Genomic DNA, 21,528 nt, shown 5'->3' on the forward strand with positions numbered 1-21,528 from the left:
GGGATGGTTTCAAAATATTCTTAAAATAAAGGTGATGAAAAGAATTAAATTTGAGCAATACCTAACGTGTGAAAAACTGAAATTACTTACTTGTACAAAGAACTGAATTCTACCTTCTTCATTGTAACCATAATGAAATTCATTGTACTGTATAAATGGAAAAAATGCCTTTTTATTTCAAATGTCATTTCCTTCACCAACTACAAAGCTATCAATTTAAAGATCAGAAGGAAAGAAATTGGCTTATGTTAGACCAGATTGAAAACAATTGAAGAACATATAAGCTTCTGATGTTAGCGAGAGAAAAATGATAATAATCTGAGATATTGTGTGGCTCAAGAGCAGTGCTTTATAATGGCCATCCTATAAAGGTCAAAATTTCATCTTGAGATGTATCGTTAAATTGATTATGATTGTTTCAGGTCACTGAGACATGGTTCCAACAGCCAGCGAATCAGCAGAGGAAAATCTCTTGAAACGTTGACTCAAGATGTAAGTCTTCATAGAAATGATGGTTTCAATTTGAGAATATAAGAAATAAGAATATGTACTATATAATAAATGCTTGTGTAAGGCTAATGTCTAGCTATGATCTTGTTTACAATTTGTCTTTTGAAATCTTGAAATCATAAATACTGTAATTGCATTAGAATTATCGTCAAAATAATTGACATGGTCATTTCACTGATAGACTTACTGGTTTTGAAACACATGCTGAGACAGATTCACTGAAGCTATAGACACTACATTCGGAGCACAACAATTGCTACTACCCAGGACACCTTAAAAAGCCTTACTCTGGAATTACACAAATCACTCAGGCTGGCAAAACACACTTCAAAATTTCCAATAGAAGTTTAACAATATTTTTCAAACACGAGAACTGTCAGACAAAAGGACAAAGGGAGACTAGTAATCACAGATTTCACTGTGGTATAATTTCATGCAGTCAAGCGCATTTTCACTTCTGCAAATTCATAATGATATTTTGTGGACCTCTGTGACTATGAAAATTCAAGGGGCAATATTAGTCCCTCCATTTCCAAACTATGATAGTCATTTTTCTAGATGTGCTTCATACATAAAAACAACTGTGTAAGAAGTAATTAATGAATTACCTGCGTGGTGGTAGAAAGAAACTGTAGGTAACTAATATTTTAAAGCAGATGTGGCTTTGCTTGTGTCCAATAGTAAGGGTAACACCCAGAATTACCCCTCCAGGAGTGCTCCAAAGACTCACTTAACTCTGAATAGTAATACTGATTGTACCCACCACCGGACGAGCTCAGACAACCGTCCTCCCTCCCTCTCCTCCCTCCCTGTGCTCTGCCATCACTGTATGTTCTGCACAACTTGCTGCCTGGCAGCACATCCAGCAGGCTCGAGAAATGAAAGGGTGTCTAAAGCCTTTTCTTTCCCAGTCTTTGCCCTTAGTAACTTTGATGGTGTTCATTCCAGTTCAGAGATACTGGCTGAGCTTAAAGACCTTTGCTTTTAAAGTTAAAAGTTGCATTGGATGGGACTTCACGCATGAAATTAAAACTGAAATTAACCTTGATGAAAATAGGCAGCCTTGTGCTGTAGATAGAAAATACTGTACAATATGCTTGACTAAGTTGATGTGCAGTGCATTTGGAAGTAAAGATTTTTCATTTGAATCTTTCTATGTAAAATACCATATCTTGCTTTCATCTGAAACATTAAAAAACAACAACCCACAGACCTCATTTAAAAGGACTCGTTTTGCTTCTAGCACTCCAACACAGTGAGATACAGAAATGCACAGAGAGAAGACAGTGAGATAAAGATGATCCAAGAAAAAAAAGAACAAGCTGAAATGAAAAGGTATTTAAAAATCAAAAGTCTGAGTGCGTGCTTTTCTGTATTAAATATTCTCTGTATGAAGTAAAAAGTACTGAGAGTCATGATGAAAAAAGAACAAAGTGTAAGGGATATTTTTGCCAGGTATAATGCAGATCGCTTAATAATTTACATTCTATCTTTCAAAAGGAAAGTCCAAGAGGAGGAGCTGCGAGAGAATCATCCATATTTTGATAAACCACTTTTTATAGTTGGTCGTGAGCACAGATTCAGGAATTTCTGCCGAGTGGTGGTACGAGCTCGCTTTAATGCGTAAGTTTGTTCCATATCAACAGTTGGTTCCAACAAGTGTTTACTTTCATGTCCTCAGAAATCTAGGTCTAACTTTTATTTTGAAAGGACAGCTGTGTATAATGTGGTCACTACACGAGCTGGCAGTCAGTTGCCTATGGTGTAGTCTTGCTGTTGGAGGAAAGGAAGCAATAACATGCTGTGCAAGGGCAGACATGTTTGAGCAGTCTGCGATGCTGAGACGGGACAAGACTGTGGGGACACTGCGGGCATGAACTGAGAGGAAAGGCTGTTTTGTACCCCCGTTTTTAGACCTTGGGGAATCAGCCTGCTATTCCCTTCCTATTCCTCACCGTAAGGCGGGAAGTCTTTCTACACCAACAGTTACTCAAAGAATAGAAAAAGGTGAAGAGAAATGAATCCCACCTATGCTCACCCTAAGACTCCTTAGCCCATAATTAGAGACCCAGAATGGGATGGGGAGGTATTCAGCTGTGGGAGATAAAAGGAGAAAAGCCAAGGCCAGGTGAAAACCAGGAAGACTCAGTAACTAAACTGTAGGTGTATGCGAGTGCGGCAGATACAGATCTATGTACAAGCAGCTTGATATAAAATCATCTTATAGCTCTTCTTTTAAACCTCTGTCTATGGCCGGCACCCTAATTTTGGAGGGTTAATGCATGTCACCTTGCAAACAGACAGCATAAGACAGAAGATAGCTCAAGGCTATGAGCTTGGCACTTGGAAGACCTGGTTTCAGCACCTGCTTTACTATCGATTTTCTCTGTGCCCTTCAACAAACTCCTTCTAGGTAGAACAACAGGAAGGTTAGATACCCAGTTTTACAACACCCATATTTAAGTGTTCTGCCACCTGTGTAGAAGCACATCCTTGAGTTAGGTGCCTACTTTTCTATGCAACTGCTACCTTGATTGCGGTTCTCTGGTCCATGAAGCAGTTGCAAATTAAAACAGCAAAACGAAACACAAACATGCATTCCCATCCAGTTGTCAAATATGTGTCAGTGCCTGTTACCATTGTGGAGTGCCCAAGGGTAACAGGATATTTATATTATAAACAGTTTAATTAAAATGTTTGCAGTTATAAAAATAAATTGTTTTTGTTAAAAAGTCTTTTTTTCATTTATTTAAAACCTACCAACTTTATTCATTGTCCCACCCAGTTTGCCAAATAAGATATTCTAGAGATCTTTTTCAAACTGATGGGATACGTATTTTCTTCTAGTAAAAAAGGCTGAGGAAGACCACTATATACAATGTGGGAAAGAGCTGTGATCTTAAGAAGACACAAAAGTCAGTGGGTTCAGTGGGAAGGCACCAAAACCAATATATTCTGTATGCTGACTGGTGTAAGTGGGTGAACCTGGCCTGTGGAAGATGCCTCTTGTTCTCCTTGTATGCATCTTGCGTTCTTGTAATTCGTAACCATGAAATGTCTTCTGGTAGTATTGCCTCAAGTCAGGTCACTCCATTTTTCACTTTAAGCTCAGCGAGGGAGTGACAGCAATTTCACATCCCAATGGCTAGAGCCCTCACATGGGATATAGGATACCACATTGCAGATCCTGTCTCGGCATGATTTGCTACAAGGATTTGAAAGATAAGTTAAAAGTGCCCCTAACCACTGGGGCAGGGAGGCTTCTTGGACAGGATTCTTGTGGCTTCTCCTGCTGAAGCCATTCTGTGTTGCATAAAAAGGCTAAATAATTGCTGGAGCAAGAACTTAGCTCATGTCACCTAGATATGTGCTTATTACTTATAGAGTGGTTCTCACTCTCTCTGGCTGCCTAATGGGTGGTTGGATATGGTAGATGAAGCACAGCAATTTCATAGGAAAATTCAGATATGGAGAATCTAGAAATATTCATCGGAAATTATTGAAGAAGCAATAAAAGAGATAGGGCTTGTGGAAGGATTTTTTGTGTGTCAACTGAGGATACGGTTCAAGAGGTTTTGAAGTAAAAGGAAGGAACTCCTGAGGAAACACTTTGGAACATAAAATTCAGTAGCAGGTTATCCCCACCCCCATCCCCAAGCAAAATACAAAATTAAGTCCTTGCTTACAAAAGCAAGACCAAAAAAACTAGCAGTTTAAAGAATCATTAGAGGAATTACAGGTAGGCCATGAATTAAAGTGATACTAGCTGTGTTGATAATATGACTAAAGTTAAATGACACTTGTACAGATATTTAAAATTAAACCAAGATAAAATGTAGCCTTGATTTTGGATATAAATTACTTTGAGGTGATGGATGCATGGTATAATTGTAATGCTGGCTAAAATAAAATGTAAATGACTGTATCTTTTCTTCTTTTTATAGTTCTAAAACAGATCCTGTTACTGGAGCTGTGAAAAATACCAAATACCATCAGCTTTAGTAAGCACTGCAAAAGTAACTTTGCTTGGTCACATAAGCCTGCAGTATAAGTGTGTGAACGTGCACATGCATGTAATGTGTGTATGTGTGCAAGCACATGTGTATTTCTTTTTTTTCCCCAAAAAGGTTTTTCTTTCCATGGAGTTGTTCGGGAGGAGGATGAATAGGAAGAGGATTTTTTTTATCAGACTTTTCTTCTTCACTTGCATGTAACTTCCCTAGTTTTACTACGCATTTCCAAAATATTGAAATCTTTGATACTCCTCAGCTTAATTTATTTTTCAAAGGAAAGCACTTAACTGTGGTGTAGACACGATGCAAGTGACATAGCACTCTTGGCATTTCTGTAACGGTTATCCTTATGTATCGTTCACAGTGATTTGCTGGGGTTGGTTACTTACCTGGACTGGGTCATGATCATTGTTACTATATGCTCCTGCATTTCCATGATGTTCGAATCCCCCTTTAGAAGAGTTATGCATGCTCCAACACTCCAGGTACTGTCACTGAATCATTTTACATTTAGTGAAGCACAGTAACCTTGTTTTTCTCCACTGCCTGTTCCTAAATTATGACTGTTCTCTGCTTTGATTTTCAGATTGCTGAGTATGTTTTTGTAATCTTCATGAGCATTGAGCTTAATCTGAAGATTATGGCAGATGGCTTGTTTTTTACACCAACAGCTGTCATTAGGGACTTTGGAGGAGTTATGGACATATTTATATATCTTGTAAGTTTTTATATTTATGGGAGGTTTCTGTAGCGTTCTTAATTTTGATATCTTCGGATATATAAATGTTCGGTAATGTTAAAAAGTTTGGCTCTGCACCCTGGTGCAAATGCAGTAGTGTAATTTGTGTACAAAGACCACTGTTTTCATGTGCAGTCCTGTCAGTTTGTCAGTATTTGTGTACAAATACTTATTTAGACATTTAAAAATACACTGACGTGTGATAAGGACCTGGCAATTTAGTGTAGGCCCATTGTATTGCCCCTTTTAATTATTTATTTGTTGGTATGTTTTAAGTATCAGACCTGATTTCATTCCAAAGTAAGCTCGAGATCTCTGAACTTGCTTCAGCATTTTTATGCAGGAGAATTTTTGTTTTATCTATTTCTTAGCCATTCATTGCTTCCTCCGCTCTCGACAGTTCTCCTGCTTTATAGAAAGGGTTTCAAAAGCCTCTACCATTTGACAGAAGGGCACATCCTTGTTGCTGGTGTTGCTGTAGCAGGAAGAAAGCAAAGCAGCATCTTTCTATACTCCATACCTATCAGTAGTGATTCTCAGGAAAAAATTGTTTCGCTGTTTTCTTTGTCCCCCAGAAATTTCTTGCATTCCATTCAAATACAAGAGAAGGGGGTCCGTTTCCCCTTCATGTATGGCAATAAACACCACAGAATGTGTCAAAAACAGTACTCGGTATAATACAGTATGAAATATTTTCTAACTGAAGAAATTACTAAGCAAAATGGCTTTGATGGATTTAGATTAAATCTTTCAGAGATTAATCCACCAGACAGATGTGCTGCATAAAATTTGTCATGATCAATTTGTATCAAAGATTCTATTGTTAGCATAAATAAAAATATGCATACTTATACAAAACTCCTACTGTAGTATGCATAATCAGTATGTGCATTAGTTTCTTGAAATTCCTCTGAATCCCTCTGCTTGTCTGAAGGAAAATTTAGGAGGTGTACCTTAGCTATTCCAAATGTGCCCGTGATGGTCTTAAAAGAATATGAAAGTCAGAAGCACTGGTAAATCTATTTGTTTTGGTGGGGCGGCTGTCTTTTACCACTGTTGTTTTTAACAAATCATACTATGTTTTAAATCATATTGGTGATATCAGCTTGATCCTCCATTTTTTGTACGCTTACCTCTTTGTAACACTCTCACCTCTGTCCCCCTGTAATAGCACTGGCTCTATAAATACTTTTTAAAAAAGAAGAAGTAATTAACAGACTTTATAATCAATAAACATCTGTCAGAGATTGTTCAGGCTACAAGACACAACTATGCTGCTTGAAAACACCTTTGAAGGCATAATATTTGTGCAATAAAACCACACGGTGACAAAACTGCTTATGCCTGTAACAAAGTGGTAGGAAAAACTGGCGAGGAAGCTCTTAACAGACTTTCCAGGTGAGGTTATCTCAGTTTCAGGATAGAATCTCTGAAATGAGAAGGCGGTGGAGAGATGATGCTGCCTGCTCCAAGAATATAGTTTGTGTCCCTGCTCTGAATCAGCCAATTTGATTTCTTCTTTTGGAGCTGTTCCATCTGCTGAAAAGAATAAAATAGATTTTGAGTCAAAGGGGAAGAATAGAGGCCAAAGCTGATGCCCATTAGTTAGGACAATCAGCCTGGGCACAGGAGATCCAAGTCCTTTTTCTAAATTAGGCTTTTTTTGCCTTAATCTTCACTTTAATTTTAAGGAAGAGAAGTGTTTATTGATCTTCTGTGCTGTGTCTATGTCAAGTAAGACATTGTAAGCCTAATCCTTCTTTGCCTTTTTCTGCTCTGTCTCCTCAAGGTGAGTTTGATATTCCTGTGCTGGATGCCTCAGAACGTCCCTGCCAAATCGGGAGCTCAACTCTTAATGGTACTCCGCTGCCTCCGACCTCTTCGAATTTTCAAACTGGTCCCTCAGATGAGGAAAGTGGTGCGAGAGCTGTTTAGTGGCTTTAAGGAAATCTTTTTGGTATGTGCCACTTATTTTGTTCTTGTTGTTAGAAAGAAGATATGGAGGAGTAATAAGATACCGTTTTGCTATAAGGTTTATGTTTTCTAATCTTTTCTCCATTGTTGTCTGTTTACTTTTCATTGTAGCTACCACTGCAAATGACCACAGAACAAGTTAAAAATTAGGAATATAAGTAACTCATTTACATTTATACTGAATAAAGCTGCTGTAATAATTCTTTTATAAATTATATTATTCGTTCCGTATATGTTTGGCCATAATTACATAGGAGGACTACTGAAATAAAATCTGCCCCTTATTCACAGTTCTAGTTGGGAAAGCAAGATGAGAAGTAAGGTATGGCAGCTCTGCAAGCCAGAAGTAAACCTGGTTTCCGAGCTGGAGATCTCTACCTCCAAGTTTTTGAGAGGCAACCAGAGGCAACGCAGTTGTTCATCACAGATCTGGATCTCATTGTTATGTCATTGTTGTTACTGTTATGATCAAGATTATGCAGTTGTAGTAGTAGTAGTAGTAGTAGTAGTAGTAGTAATAATAATAATAATAATAATAATAATAATGTGTGTGTGTGATTGCTTGATCAGAACCTAATCTATTGTCTTGGGACCCAACTTTCCCTAAGTGATACATGTCAGCCTAAACAACAGACATTTTATTCCTGAACAGAATACTGTATTAGGTCAGGTTGTTATAAAAAGCTAAGCTACAAAATATTTGCAGACAGTAATAGAACAAGGACAAAAAGTATAAAGTTAGTTAGCATTTCACAGATACTGTATCTTATTAAAGATATTTACATCATAATTTGCTCATGCATATCTTTTTTGTGGCTATCCTGGATTTCAATATCTAACAATGGCTGCCTCAGATTAATTAGTAAAGCCTGATTCAGCAAAACAGAAGCAGCACATATTTAAGTACTTGAAGAATTCTCTTTAAAGTGAATGGCAATTCTTATGCATGCAGAATTTAGCAAGGTTGTACACTGAGTGTAAAAAAGCTTTGATCCTTATCTACAATTCTTAGATGCTATGTTAATAATAATAATAATAATAACAACAGAGCACCTGATTACTGGATCAGAACCTAAAGTAACGTGTCGGTCATGAAAGCCTTATCTCCAGGTGTATGCAACAAAACATGTTCACGGAAGGATATGACCCCGTTTCTCAAGTCTGCAGGAGGAGAGCTTGATAAGTCTAACTTCATCTTTACAGGTTTCTATTCTTTTGCTGACATTAATGCTTGTTTTCGCAAGCTTTGGAGTGCAGCTATTTGCTGGAAAACTGGCTAAATGCAATGATCCGCACATCATCTCTAGGGTAAGAACTGCTTTCCTGCTTCAAAATAATAGTATGCTGTGCCATTTCTGCCTGCTGGGGAAAGCAGGTGGGGCAATCAGAGCTATCAACTGAGAGATGGAGATCTTGGGCACTTTCTTGTTCAGAAGCAGGATGATGGAGGGAAAGGTGATAAAGGAGTGAGTGAATGAGGGTAAGGCTGGGTTTTCATGTAGAAAAGTAAAGCAAGTCCAGATACTGGGGACTGTCTGAAAAAGTTGTCAAATTCATGCCATATTATCTGCAAAGGACTGGATGTCACATGGAATTAACCAAGGAAAATGACACCTTTGCATTCCTAGGTCAGCAGCTAAAAACCAGGTTGGGCTGCTAGAGGTCAAAAGCACTGGGAATGCTATGTAGGTTACATGAAGAAAGTTAGCTGTATTTCTTACTCCATTTGGAGAAATATCATCACCTAAAGAGAGCAATGGTCTTTAGGAAAGAGGTGAAAGGCTAGATAGTCTTGCAAAATGAAAAGCACTCTCAGTCCTGGAAGGAGAAGGGTTTTTTGAATCCTTCCTGAGATGCATTTTTCATTTGGGTAAAGGTCCATGACTATTAATCCCAGACCTGTAAAGAACCCTTCATTTCTGTTTGCCTTGCTTCCCCATCATGGCAAGTGTGCTGTCTATACTGGCATTTTGGCATCTCTCACAGGCCATTATTTAATCTCAGGCTGTGGTTTATTTCACTATAGGAAGATTGTCATGGCATCTTCAGAATAAATGTAAGTGTTTCCAAAAATCTCAATTTAAAGCTAAGACCTGGAGAGAAAAAGCCTGGATTTTGGGTGCCACGAGTCTGGTGAGTTGCTACACATTGGCCTATCTTTCAGCTTTTGATGTAGACTATGGCTTAAATCTCATGGCATTAAACTACTGATGTAGGGTTTTTATTGTAAGTCAGATGATATTAAGGGTAAAAATTCTGGTATATTTAGTAAAAATCCAGATATATGAAACTTCTCCAGCCTTAACCTGCTGTTCTATTCATAAAGCAGAAAGGAAAAAAATACCCGTAGGTACTGAACCTAGATAGGAATTAGATGTGATTATTATTACAGTGGCAGTTACTGGCTTGAACCAAGATTATCACTTAATTGTGCTTTAGTACTGTTATGAAGACATACTGAGAGCTATACCTCAGCAACAGAACCTAAATCAGCCTGCCGACAGCTACCCACAAAAAAACAATGAGAAAGTCACGCCTAAAACCAGCCTTTCTCTTCTATGGCCATTAACCATACCAGCTGGCAGCTTCTTTTTATTTCCCATGCAGGGAATCCTTGTGATCTATCTGGTGCAGTAGTGCAGTAAAAATTATTTAAGGGCTAACGTTATGTTTATGGTCAGTATTCCGATAAAGTCCATTTAATATTTCCCAACACCTGAACAGGCAAAAACCCCTCTTTTTAATTGTTCACATTTTTAAGTTGGTTGGCATTTTGCAAAATCAGCTAAACAGCAACAATTATTTTAATTGACCACGTGCGTGGATTAAGAATGTACCAGCAGTGGTAGATTCAGAGCCATCCTACACTAATGAAATAATATGCTGTGATTTGAACAGTCAGTGAAACTCTGACATCTGCAGAAGTCTTTGTTTCGGTATGCTTCAGACAAATTCTTCCTCGAGTAAGCAAATTCAATCCTCTTCAGCTTGATCCAAAAATAAGCAAAAACTGTCTTAATCAGCATAACTGTAAACTTTGGGGAATGTTTTGTTATTGCAGAAAAATATTTTACCGCAAGGACATTCATACCACCTGTTGGCTGTGTCAGGCCAGATTTTCAAGAGCCAGATGTCAGTATAAGGACCACATTTAAAAGAAATATCTACATCTGAGAGCTCTCTTTTTCGCTGAATGGTTGGATTTTCAGAAGCACCAAACACTTAACAATTCTTCTGGAATACAGCTATTTACCTTACAAATTCTTGAACATTAACTGGGCTCCTTGGATTATCTATCTCGGATTGTAGAGGCAGAGCAATGTGCTAACCTAGCCCAAAGAGGGTACTTTTAATGTGCAGCTGGAAACATGCTCTTGAATCTCAACTGATACAAAAGGTCAGAGTATTTGATGTAGGAAAGCCAAGAAGGTGTGATGTCCTCTCAGTAAGTTTTGCGTTAGACCATCAGTTCCCGATGATAATGAAATAAGGAACAACGCTTTCTAAATGATCTCGCTGACTTTGGAGTCTGAATCATTTATGTGGGTTTGAGACTGGTCTCCTTCAGGTAAATTTATTTTAGAATCTGGCCAATGCCATCAGATCCATTTTTTGATGAATGCTGTATTTTGCTAATTCCATTGACAAAAACACTAAAATGCAGCATCATGTTCTAAGCTTTATTACTGTGAATCAGATTCTGAGTAACAAAAGAAAACATACATAGGGATCAAAAACAAATTATACTGTACATTTTTATTGCTGTTGCTACTGTTTTGTTATTCAGAGGCTTTCACACCAACTCTGCAAGGTATTTAAATGTTAGTTAGACTATGAAGAATCAAGGTAACAAATAGAAAGAACAACTTTATTGCTGAAGTTACACCTATTTGTGTGCTGCATTTCAGGGCAAATCCTCGGAATTTTAATTTTGACAATGTGGGAAACGCAATGCTGGCGCTATTTGAAGTTCTTTCATTAAAAGGCTGGGTGGAAGTCAGAGATGTTATTATTCATCGTGTTGGGCCGGTAAGGAAACACATCACAGTCTTTGAATTCTACAACACATACTTTGATTTGTTTTAACAATTAATCTTATTTTTGTCTATTCAGATCCATGGAATCTACATTCATGTTTTTGTATTCCTTGGCTGCATGATTGGACTGACCCTTTTCGTTGGAGTTGTCATCGCTAATTTCAATGAAAACAAGGTACTGAGTGAGGTGGTTCATTGTGTGTAGAACTGGCTCTGTAAGAAACCTGAAACTGATATTACACTGTCTACGTTACCTGGTAAGACTGCCTTTAAGACTGACTTACCAATCTTACATTCTGCAAGTCTGCAAGTATGGCTTCAGACACGCCTGATCCATATTTCCTACAAAACTCAAGCCTGGGATGATAGCAATCCATCACACACGCTTTCAAAGCCGTCTGAGTTTATTTACAGTGCAGCCGTGTTGCCAGATGGAGATTGAACCTAAAGCACAATATAGTTACAGATGCTCCAGATTCTGCTGTTGTAGTTTGATGTAGGCATACATGCGGTGGCAGGTAAAAAGACATGTTATGCTTGTACGTGTTACAATGAAGGGGTCTCATTAGAGCTCTGCAATTGCAGTATTTCAGATCCAAAGTAAAGCTGCATGGCTTTTCCCTGGCAAACAGCAGAGTACATTGTAAAATTAATTGTCCATCACTCTAACAAAAAAGTAGCTAGTGTTCTAGGAAAAAACTGCAGTTCACATGGGCTTTGCGGATTACCTGAAAAGTAGAAAATCCTGTCCCCAGGTGAATTGTTACAGAACAGCTCATGTCTACACTTGTTATAGATAGCATCCTCTGGATGGGACTGCCACATTACACACTGCATGGCCCTTCTTAATCTGACTTTTTTTTCTGAGCCTCTTGTGGTGCCCCTGTGGCACCAAGACATAATTATTAAATTTTTTAATCTTTCAGTTCAAAGTTCCAAAAATAATGAGATGTCTGTGTTGCAGCTAGCTAGAGCGATATTTTTATCGCTCATGGCACTGAAGGGAAAGGTTGATTGTGCACTCTGGGGCTTGGGGATGCAAGATAACCCGGTGTGCTATTGCTGGAGACAAACTGGGTGCTGGCCATGGCCCTACTATGGCCCTGGCCCGAACTCTGTGGCAAACACAACTGTTGAGTTTGCCCTTCAGGGAAACCACTTGACTCCTTCTGGAAGGGAGCTGAGTAGCACACTACCATGTGTCCAGTGTGGGCAAGCAAGGCATCATGAACTGAAGTCAAGCAGGTTGCGAGCCAAATAAATAGCCTAAAACCTCTGCTGTTCAGAAGGTATTTTTATGTTTGCAAGACTCCAGTGTAATTTTGGTGAGATGAAGTGCAGTCATTCTTGTTAAAATACATCTGTTCTAGAGAACAAGGAGCAATATGCTATTCATTTATTTTCTTATTCACTAAATTTTGACTAGTGAATTAACAAAGCCGAAATTTCTCCAGTATGAGAATTCCACTAGATTTCTATAGATGCTTTTGCCCCTTCATGTTCAGCTGTGTAATATTATTTTTCCTTCAAATGCATCAGCCTTACATTGATGAATACAAAATGTTTTTCGGCAAGTCTTGGAAAAAAAAAAAAGTCATTTTATTTAAATTACAAGTAATTAAAATGCTATTTGAAATGTTAGAATTAGTTTAATGTTTTTCTTCTATAGCTATGATGTATTTAGCTATGTATGTTTATAGAATCATAGAATCATAGAATAGTTTGGGTTGGAAGGGACCTCTAAAGGTCATCTAGTCCAACCCCCCTGCCGTGGGCAGGGACATCTTCAACTAGATCAGGTTGCTCAGGGCCCCGTCCAACCTGACCTGGAATGTTTCTAGGGATGGGGCATCCAGCACCTCTCTGGGAAACCTCTTCCATTGTCTCACCACCCTCAGCGTAAAAACCTTCTTCCTTATATCTAGTCTAAATCTACCCTCCTTTAGTTTAAAGCCATTCCCCCTTGTCCTGTCACAACAGGCCCTGCTAAGAAGTTTGCCGCCATCTTTTTTATAAGCCCCCTTGAAGTACTGATAGGCTGCAGTAAGGTCTCCCCGAAGCCTTCTCTTCTCTAGGCTGAACAACCCCAACTCTCTCAGCCTTTCTGCATAGGAGAGCTGTTCCATCCCCCTGATTATTTTTGTGGCCCTCTTCTGGACCCGCTCCAACAGGTCCGTGTCTTTCTTGTGCTGAGGACTCCAGAGCTGGACGCAGTACTCCAGGTGGGGTCTCACCAGAGCAGAGTAGAGGGGCAGAATCACCTCCCTCGACCTGCTGGCCACGCTTCTTTTGATGCAGCCCAGGATATGATTGGCCTTCTGGGCTGCGAGCGCACATTGCTGGCTCCTGTCCAGCTTTTCATCCACCAGTACCCCCAAGTCCTTCTTGGCAGGGCTGCTCTCAACCCCTTCATCCCCCAGCCTGTATGGATACTGGGGGGTTGCCCCGACCCAGGTGCAGGACCTTGCACTTGGCCTTGTTGAACCTCATGAGGTTCACACGGGCCCACTTCTCAAGCTTGTCCAGGTCCCTCTGGATGGCATCCCATCCCTCTGGCGTGTCAACCACACCACTCAGCTTGGTGTCGTCTGCAAACTTGCTGAGGGTGCACTCGATCCCACTGTCTATGTCATTGATGAAGATATTAAACAGTACTGGTCCCAGTACGGACCCCTGCGGGACGCCACTCGTCACCACTCTCCATCTGGACATTGAGCCATTGACCACTACCCTCTGGATGCGACCATCCAACCAATTCCTCATCCACCGGACAGTCCACCCATCAAATCCATACCTCTCCAGTTTAGAGAGAAGGATGTTGTGGGGGACTGTGTCAAAGGCCTTACAGAAGTCCAGATAGACAACATCTGTAGCCCTTCCTGTGTCCACTGATATAGTCACTCCATCATAGAAGGCCACTAGGTTGGTCAGGCAGGACTTGTCCTTGGTGAAGCCATGTTGGCTGTCTTGAATCACCTCCCTGTCCTCCATGTGCCTTAGCATAGCTTCCAGGAGGATCTGTTCCATGATCTTCCCAGGCACAGAGGTGAGACTGACCGGCCTGTAGTTCCCCAGGTCTTCCTTTTTTCCCTTTTTAAAAATGGGGGTTATGTTTCCCCTTTTCCAGTCAGTGGGAACTTCACCGGACTGCCACGACTTCTCAAATACGATGGATAGTGGCTTAGCAACTTCATCCGCCAGTTCCTTCAAGACCCACGGATGGATCTCATTGGGTCCCATGGACTTGTGCACCTTCAGGTGCCTTAGATGGTCTCGAACCTGATGTTCTCCTACAGTGGGCGGCTCTTCGTTCTCCCAGTCCCTGCTTTTGCCTTCTGAGGCTTGGGCACTGAGGCTCGAGCACTTGCCGGTGAAGACCAAGGCAAGAAAGTCATTGAGTACCTCGACCTTCTCCGTGTCCCAGGTAACCAGGTCTCCCGTTTTGTTCCGGAGAGGACCCACATTTTCCCTTGTCTTCCTTTTATCCCCGACATACCTATAGAATCTTTTCTTGTTACCCTTGATGTCCCTGGCCAGATTTAATTCTATCGGGGCTTTAGCTTTCCTAACCTGATCCCTGGCTGCGCAGACAATTTCTCTGTATTCCTCCCAGGCTACCTGTCCTAGCTTCCACCCTCTGTAGGCTTCCTTTTTGTGTTTGAGTTTGTCCAGGAGCTCCTTGTTCATCCATGCAGGCCTCCTGGCGTTTTTGCCTGACTTCCTCTTTGTTGGGATGCATCACTCCTAAGCTTGAAGGAGGTGATCCTTGAATGTTACCCAGCTTTCTTGGGCCCCTCTTCCCTCCAGGGCTTTGTCCCATGGCACTCTACCAAGCAGCTCCCTGAAGAGGCCAAAGTCCACTCTCCTGAAGTCCAGGGTAGTGAGCTTGCTGTGTGCCCTCCTCGGTGCCCTAAGGATCTTGAACTCCACCATTTCGTGGTCGCTGCAGCCCAGGCTGCCCTTGAGCTTCACATTCCCCACCAGCCCCTCCTTGTTGGTGAGAACAAGGTCCAGCATAGCACTTCTCCTCGTTGGCTCCTCTACCACTTGGAGAAGGAAGTTATCATCGACTCATTCCAGGAACCTTCCGGATTGCTTATGCCCTGCTGTGTTGTCCCTCCAACAGATGTTGGGGTGGTTGAAGTCCCCCATGAGGACCAGGGCTTGTGAACGTGAGGCTGCTCCTGTCTGTTTATAGAGGGCCCCATCTGCTTGGTCTTCCTGGTCAGGTGGCCTGTAGCAGACCCTCACCGTAATGTCACTTGTCCCTGCCCTCCCTTTAATCCTGACCCATAAGCTCTCGGTCGGCTCCTCATCCATCCCCAGGCAGAGCTCCATGCACTCCAGCTGGTCATTGACATAGAGGGCGACACCCCCTCCTTGTCTCCCCTGCCTGTCCTTCCTGAAGAGCCTGTATCCCTCCATCCCAACACTACAATCATAGGAGCCATCCCACCGCGTCTCCATGATGCCAATAAGGTTGTAGCCCTGCAGGCGTGCGCACGTCTCTAACTCCTCTTGTTTATTGCCCATGCTACGTGCGTTTGCATACAGGCATTTAAGTTGGGCCCCCAATGAAGCTGTCTTACTGGCTGGAGTTCCTTTGTGCTGCTCTTCAGGCACTCTCCTGCTGCCCTGTGATCCTTCTGCTGGCCCTGGCATCAAACTGGTAGGATTGGGATGGATTGAGGTTCCCCTCCTGCAGCATCTCTAGTTTAAAGCCCTCTTCACCAGCTTGGCAAGCCTATGACTGAAGATGCTCTTCCCCTTCTCTGACAGATGGACCCCATCAGTCCCTAGCAGACCAGGTTTCTCAAAGCGAGTCCCGTGGTCTAAGTAGCTGAACCCCTGGCTATGGCACCAGTCCCGTAACCATTTGTTGACTCGCCAGATTCAACTGGCCCTTTCAAACCCCTTCCCTTTGACCAGCAGGATTGATGAAAATACTGCCTGCGCTCCCGAGTCCCTTACCGCCGCTCCCAGGGATCTGTAGTCCTTCTTGATAGTCCTGGCTGTGTCACTGGTGCCCACGTGAAAGAGCAGCAGTGGATAATAGTCAGTGGACTGTACGAGGCTTGGTAGCCTCTCGGTGACATCCCTGATACGAGCCCCCGGTAAACAGCACACCTCTCTAGAGAGTGTGTCTGGTTGGCAGATGGGTGCCTCCGTACCTCTCAGAAGAGGGTCACCTACTGCTGTCACCCATCGCCTTTTCTTAGTGGTGCTGGTTGTTATACGGGGGGCAGATCGGGCTGCATTACTCAGCTCCATCACTTCTCCTGGTGTGACAGGACTTTCCTCTTTGGCCTGCAGAGCGGTGAAGCGGTTCTGCAAGGGCACTTCAGGCTTCGGGGGAAGTCTCTTCCTCCTGCTGGTCCTTGCCTTCGCAACCGCCCATTCTTCTGCATTATTGGCCCCCCTCCCTTCTGTGTGTGCCGGTGGGGGAGTTTTTGGCTGTTTGGCCGTGGGCTGCAGGTCCACTGCAGACTGCAGTTGGAACCAGCTATCTAGCTCCTTCTCTGCCTCCCTGATGTTACGCAGCCTTCTCACCGCCTCCTGCAGCTCAGCCACCTGCTGCAGGAGGTCCTCCACCTGCTCACACCTTTTGCAGGCAGGTCTGTGCCTGTCCCTGCCCCAGGAGAGAGGTCTGGGCACTTCCTGCAGCCTGAGGTCTGCGCTGCAGCCTCTCCCTTCAGCAGCTCCGTCTGGGTGGAGGCATCGGCCACCGCTGGGGTAGATGGTGCAGACCCCCCAGCCGGAGTCGCGGCCTTTGTCCTCAGACGAGTGCCCACCATTCTGACTTGAGGGTCAGGTAGGATGAGTGCCCTTGACCTGTGCCCAGTTGCTGCGTTATGTGTATGCCGAGTCCCCCACTCGGCCCGTGGAATGCCCCTCCTTCGAAGAGGCGCCCTTCCACATGAACTGCCGCACAAACTGCCGCGCCACGCCCTAGCTGCTGTGCCACGCCCTGTTTGCCCATCCTGTTGGCAGTGCTCCTGGTGGCAGCGCTCCCTGGGGCTGCCTTTAGTGGGAGTGTGGGGTGGCCGCTGTTACTCCTGGCCCTGCCCACGCGTCAGCCACCTTCGTGAGAGCTGCCGGCTCCCGGCGGGTCCCTGCACTCCCCTGGGATTTCCCTGGCTCAGGAAACACCCCCGTACACCGCGATCCACCGCTCCGCTGCGGGACGTGCCTGCACCGGAGCTGATCACCTCTGCAAGTGACCCTGCGAGTTTCTGTCATGTACATCATAGTTCATGACGAGATTATGAGATTGAGATGTTAGCTGAGCATTTCCATCATATAAATTGTTTCTTCATTCCCCTTTACACTTTCTGCACAGGTCAATTTCCTCAAAAACCTGTTCATAGGCACGAGTGTAGGTGAGAAGAAGAAATACCACATTACAGAGTTCACTCTTAAATAGCTTTTGATCATGGCTGATCAAACATCTTTCCTTCACCCTGTTGAGGTGTGGTGCATGTGGTGTTGAGGAGTGAGGAAGTGGTGTGTTTCCCCTTTAGTTTTGCATGTGGTCTTGAATGTATCTGGCATGAATTCTGAGACAGCTCTGTGGGCAATGGAGAATCATCAGGAGCCACTTGCTGCTCTGGGTTGCTCTGCTACACCTACAGGCATCTACTTTTGGCCATTGTCATAGAAAAAAGGTACCAGAGGAGCTGGATCTTTGCCCTTAACTTTTGCCCATAGACTTTTACTATGCTTTTGTGACAATAGGCCAAATCTTACGAAGAGCTATCAATCTCCTAGACAGTGTTTTCACCCTTAGTTCCCACTCTTTCCATAGGAGTCACTCACAAGATCAAGTTCACTGTGTCAGCCTGTCTCCTGCAAAGGCAGCTTGTGAGATTTGTTTCACAAATTAGTGAGATGTCATTAACTCATAACTCATTATTCATCTGTGTAGTCAACTGTCGACTATGGAATAAGGTGATCTGAGCCAACCCACAGGTTACTTTTGAAGTGATTTATCCACAATATCAGCGTAAATCTTTCTCCAGTTTTTTATTTTTAAGGTTTAAAATATGAACATGAACCAGGGAAAAAATAACTATATGTGACTGTGTATCAGATTCATGCTTTATTCCCTCCTCCTAGATACGCAGCTTTAAAGACACAGAACAGCTCAAACTCGTGGAAATTTAAAGTTGGTTTATATTCTCTGTGATTCAAAATGAGAGGGAACAGGAAGGTGTAAACACGAAGCTTATAAGGATTATGATCACAGGAGATAAACAATTCATCTTAGCCCAGATTGCCCCTGCATGAGCTGCCAGTGTGAATGTGGAAGTCTGAGGTGTAGGGCCTGAATTAGGGTTCCCATTATTTTCAGAAATTACCTGATTTTTGCATTTATCGTTTTGGGGTTGTTTTCTCTGCTTGTATGTTTTCCTCAAACTACAGCCACTTTTTCAGATATGAATGCTCTAGGCCCTCAATTCCATATCTGAATACAAGGAAAGGATTGGTCTGAACATCAGAAAAGCTACTCATTAATAACACTTCCCTGTAAATTACACTGAAGAGGCACATCATGCAATATTTCTATAGAATTTACATGATACTAAAAATACAGCCGGTATAAATCATTCATGAATAATGTCATGTGGTTCAGCTTCTTCAGCTGGTTCTTAGTAACCTCAGGTAGCTGCTGTGGCATGTAATGTTTGTTTTTCTCTCTTTTTTCTTGAATACCTGTTACTTTTTATGTATTTACTATAGGGAATAGAAAACATTTTCAGATTTGAGTTGAAAAGATAAATGTGTTAGTTAATTATGCAGTGGGGGAAAAATTCTCAGCCCAATCAATATTCAAGTAGAGACAAGAAACGTCCAGGAACTGAAAAAAAAGTGAAGATAGACAGAAGGCAATTAGTCCAGAAAGAAGAGAGCAAAACAGTCCACTGTGTGAGGTTAAGTTGCATCTTCTTAAAACTGGCCAAGCTATTGGTGTTTTAAGTAGATACTGGCTTTAGAAAGTTCATGGCTGATACATGGTTAGAGTAGTGCCAGGAGTTGGTGAGGCAGGTCAGAGTTGGACAATTACTGAATGAACTATTTTACATGGGAATGAACAATTTAAAAAAAAAAAAAAAAAAAAAAAATATTTTCAGATATGCTGTAGTATTTCATGTGAGCTGTCAGACCTGCAGGCCCGGAGACGTTGGACTGGGAGGTACCACAGGGGCTCTGGGCTGGGTCCTCAGCTGTCCCAGCAACAGGGCAGCAGCCCAAAGTGTTCCACCACCCCCCCATTTCACAACTCCCACACATCACTTGTCACAGCTCCCAAGTGCCACGTGTTCGACTGGCAGTGAAGATGTGATCGACTCAAATATTATCTGGCAGTTTTGAGCCAGATGCAAACGCAGCTCCTCCAGCGGTAGTCCCACTCGTGGGGCTCTGCTCTGTGGTCCCCTTATAACGATCCCGCTGGTGGAAGTGGTAGTTTCTGAGAAACAGAGCGACTTGACATCACTTTTTCTAAATTTTACGAAGGTCCACTTTTTTTGCCACCTTTTGTCTTCTTTGCGATGAAAGCTCTCCAAGAGTATAAACCAGACACACTCATTTGGGTGGATGAGCTGCCTTTGAATTTAAGCTTTTCTAAGCGGTATGGTCTGGGCCTGACACAAGTAATAGGCATCCTTACATCTGTTGCTTTGTCTGCATCATGTCGGAAGGCATCTCCTCCCAGGGTGCCGTTTGGGGACGCAGCTCCATAAAGAGATTATGTCCACTGAGAGGGAGCTCTCCTGACCTTATCAGTTGCACAGCCAGCCGCAGTTCCAGCGCCTACACAAGCCAATGCCGAGGCAAGCCCCAGAGTTCGCACCAGCCCTCGCCCAGCTAGATGCAGCTCCGTGCTGACTGGGGGAGCAGCCGTGTCTGGGAGACAGGCTTGTGACATTTACCTTGAAAAGGTCTCACTTGTTTTTGTAACTCTGGACTCCTTCCATGAGATTTTACAGTTCTCTCAAGTAATGAGGGCCTCATTTAGTTTTGAAGGTCATTTTAAATAACATTGAATTCTGTTTGAGGTTTGCTTGTTTCTTCCTATGTTATGAAAACACTTACACACATTACCATCTACCACCACCCACCCTAAGGGTGTATCGCCGCCTGTCCTTGTGCTTCCTTTGTGGAGAGCTCTTGTAGATTCATAGCATACTATTATTTTAGTTCAATTACACCCCAAGCAGAAGAGCTGTGGAGAGCAGCAGCGGTCTCCTAGAGGGCTCATTCCCCAAGAAACTGTAGCGGCACTGACGAGCCGCAGGATTTCCTGCAGCAAAGTCCGGACAAAATCAACCACTCTTTAAAACAATGCTTCCTGGCAAATGATGTTCAGTCAAATGGAAGACCTCCTGCAGTGTTTCAGCGTCCGCACTGGGCTGCTGCTCCAAAGAGCAACAACTGTGCCTGCTGAGTTGAGTCCCAGAAACTCACAGCTAATGCGTCCAGAAATCCTCTTGAGTACCGGCTGATACTTTGACTCCTTTACCCAAACAGTGTGTTATTTAAGGAGACTTGCATATGTAACTTTATTTCAGGCACCAAAGAGAATGTTGTTTTCATGTTTACAGCATTAAATGTTCTAGCTTTTATATGACAAAAGCTTTATATGCTTCTCTTTGTTTATTAAGGGGACAGCTTTACTGACTGTAGATCAGAGACGATGGGAAGATCTGAAAAGCAGACTGAAGATAGCACAACCTCTTCATCTCCCACCTCGTCCGGGTATCAAAGATATTTTGGTTTTATTCATGTTGAGCCCTAGTGTTCATAATTCCCCAGGAGTCTGCGATTCAAATTAAAATTGTAATCGTGAGGCCACTAGGAGGTTGTGCATAAGTTAATGTGGAAACAGGCTCCGACTACAGATCTCTGCATAAGGTTATTAAAATCAACCCAAAAAATGTTGTGCTTCGATGGTTTTAGGATAAGCCTTAATGAAAAAATGAATTTCTAAATGAAAAATATTTGCAGTTGGCTGTTAATGATATGAATGGTATGTATTAACCTGACAGCAGTTGAATGATGCACTTGCCCTACCACTACCAAAGCCTTCATGCAACGCTAGTGATCAGTATTTGAAATTATATGTTCAGAAGCCCTATTTGATATGGAAAATTGTAGCAGAAAATTAGAAATGTATTTTGAAACTGGTAGAGGATTATTTTGCCACTAATGAACATGGAAAATATGTCAAGAAATAGGGGGAAAACACCACTGT

General features: G+C 42.4%; 1 protein-coding gene across 4 annotated transcripts in view; it reads left to right on the forward strand.

The window, feature by feature from the left end:
• The window catches only part of NALCN (sodium leak channel, non-selective), a 266,845-nt gene that overhangs the window by 225,936 nt on the left and 19,381 nt on the right, over window positions 1-21,528 (forward strand). For all 4 annotated transcript variants that reach the window (XM_076361468.1, XM_076361476.1, XM_076361484.1 and 1 more), the window contains 12 exons: window positions 423-492; window positions 1,754-1,845; window positions 2,011-2,133; window positions 4,455-4,511; window positions 4,888-5,008; window positions 5,110-5,241; window positions 7,052-7,219; window positions 8,440-8,544; window positions 9,263-9,369; window positions 11,145-11,265; window positions 11,350-11,448; window positions 20,939-21,032. In XM_076361468.1, coding sequence (XP_076217583.1) covers window positions 423-492; window positions 1,754-1,845; window positions 2,011-2,133; window positions 4,455-4,511; window positions 4,888-5,008; window positions 5,110-5,241; window positions 7,052-7,219; window positions 8,440-8,544; window positions 9,263-9,369; window positions 11,145-11,265; window positions 11,350-11,448; window positions 20,939-21,032 — 1,289 coding nt within the window. The remainder of the gene's footprint in view (window positions 1-422; window positions 493-1,753; window positions 1,846-2,010; window positions 2,134-4,454; window positions 4,512-4,887; window positions 5,009-5,109; window positions 5,242-7,051; window positions 7,220-8,439; window positions 8,545-9,262; window positions 9,370-11,144; window positions 11,266-11,349; window positions 11,449-20,938; window positions 21,033-21,528) is intronic.

The sequence above is a fragment of the Aptenodytes patagonicus genome, chromosome 1, assembly GCF_965638725.1.
Source record: "Aptenodytes patagonicus chromosome 1, bAptPat1.pri.cur, whole genome shotgun sequence".
NCBI classification, from domain to species: Eukaryota; Metazoa; Chordata; class Aves; order Sphenisciformes; family Spheniscidae; genus Aptenodytes; species Aptenodytes patagonicus.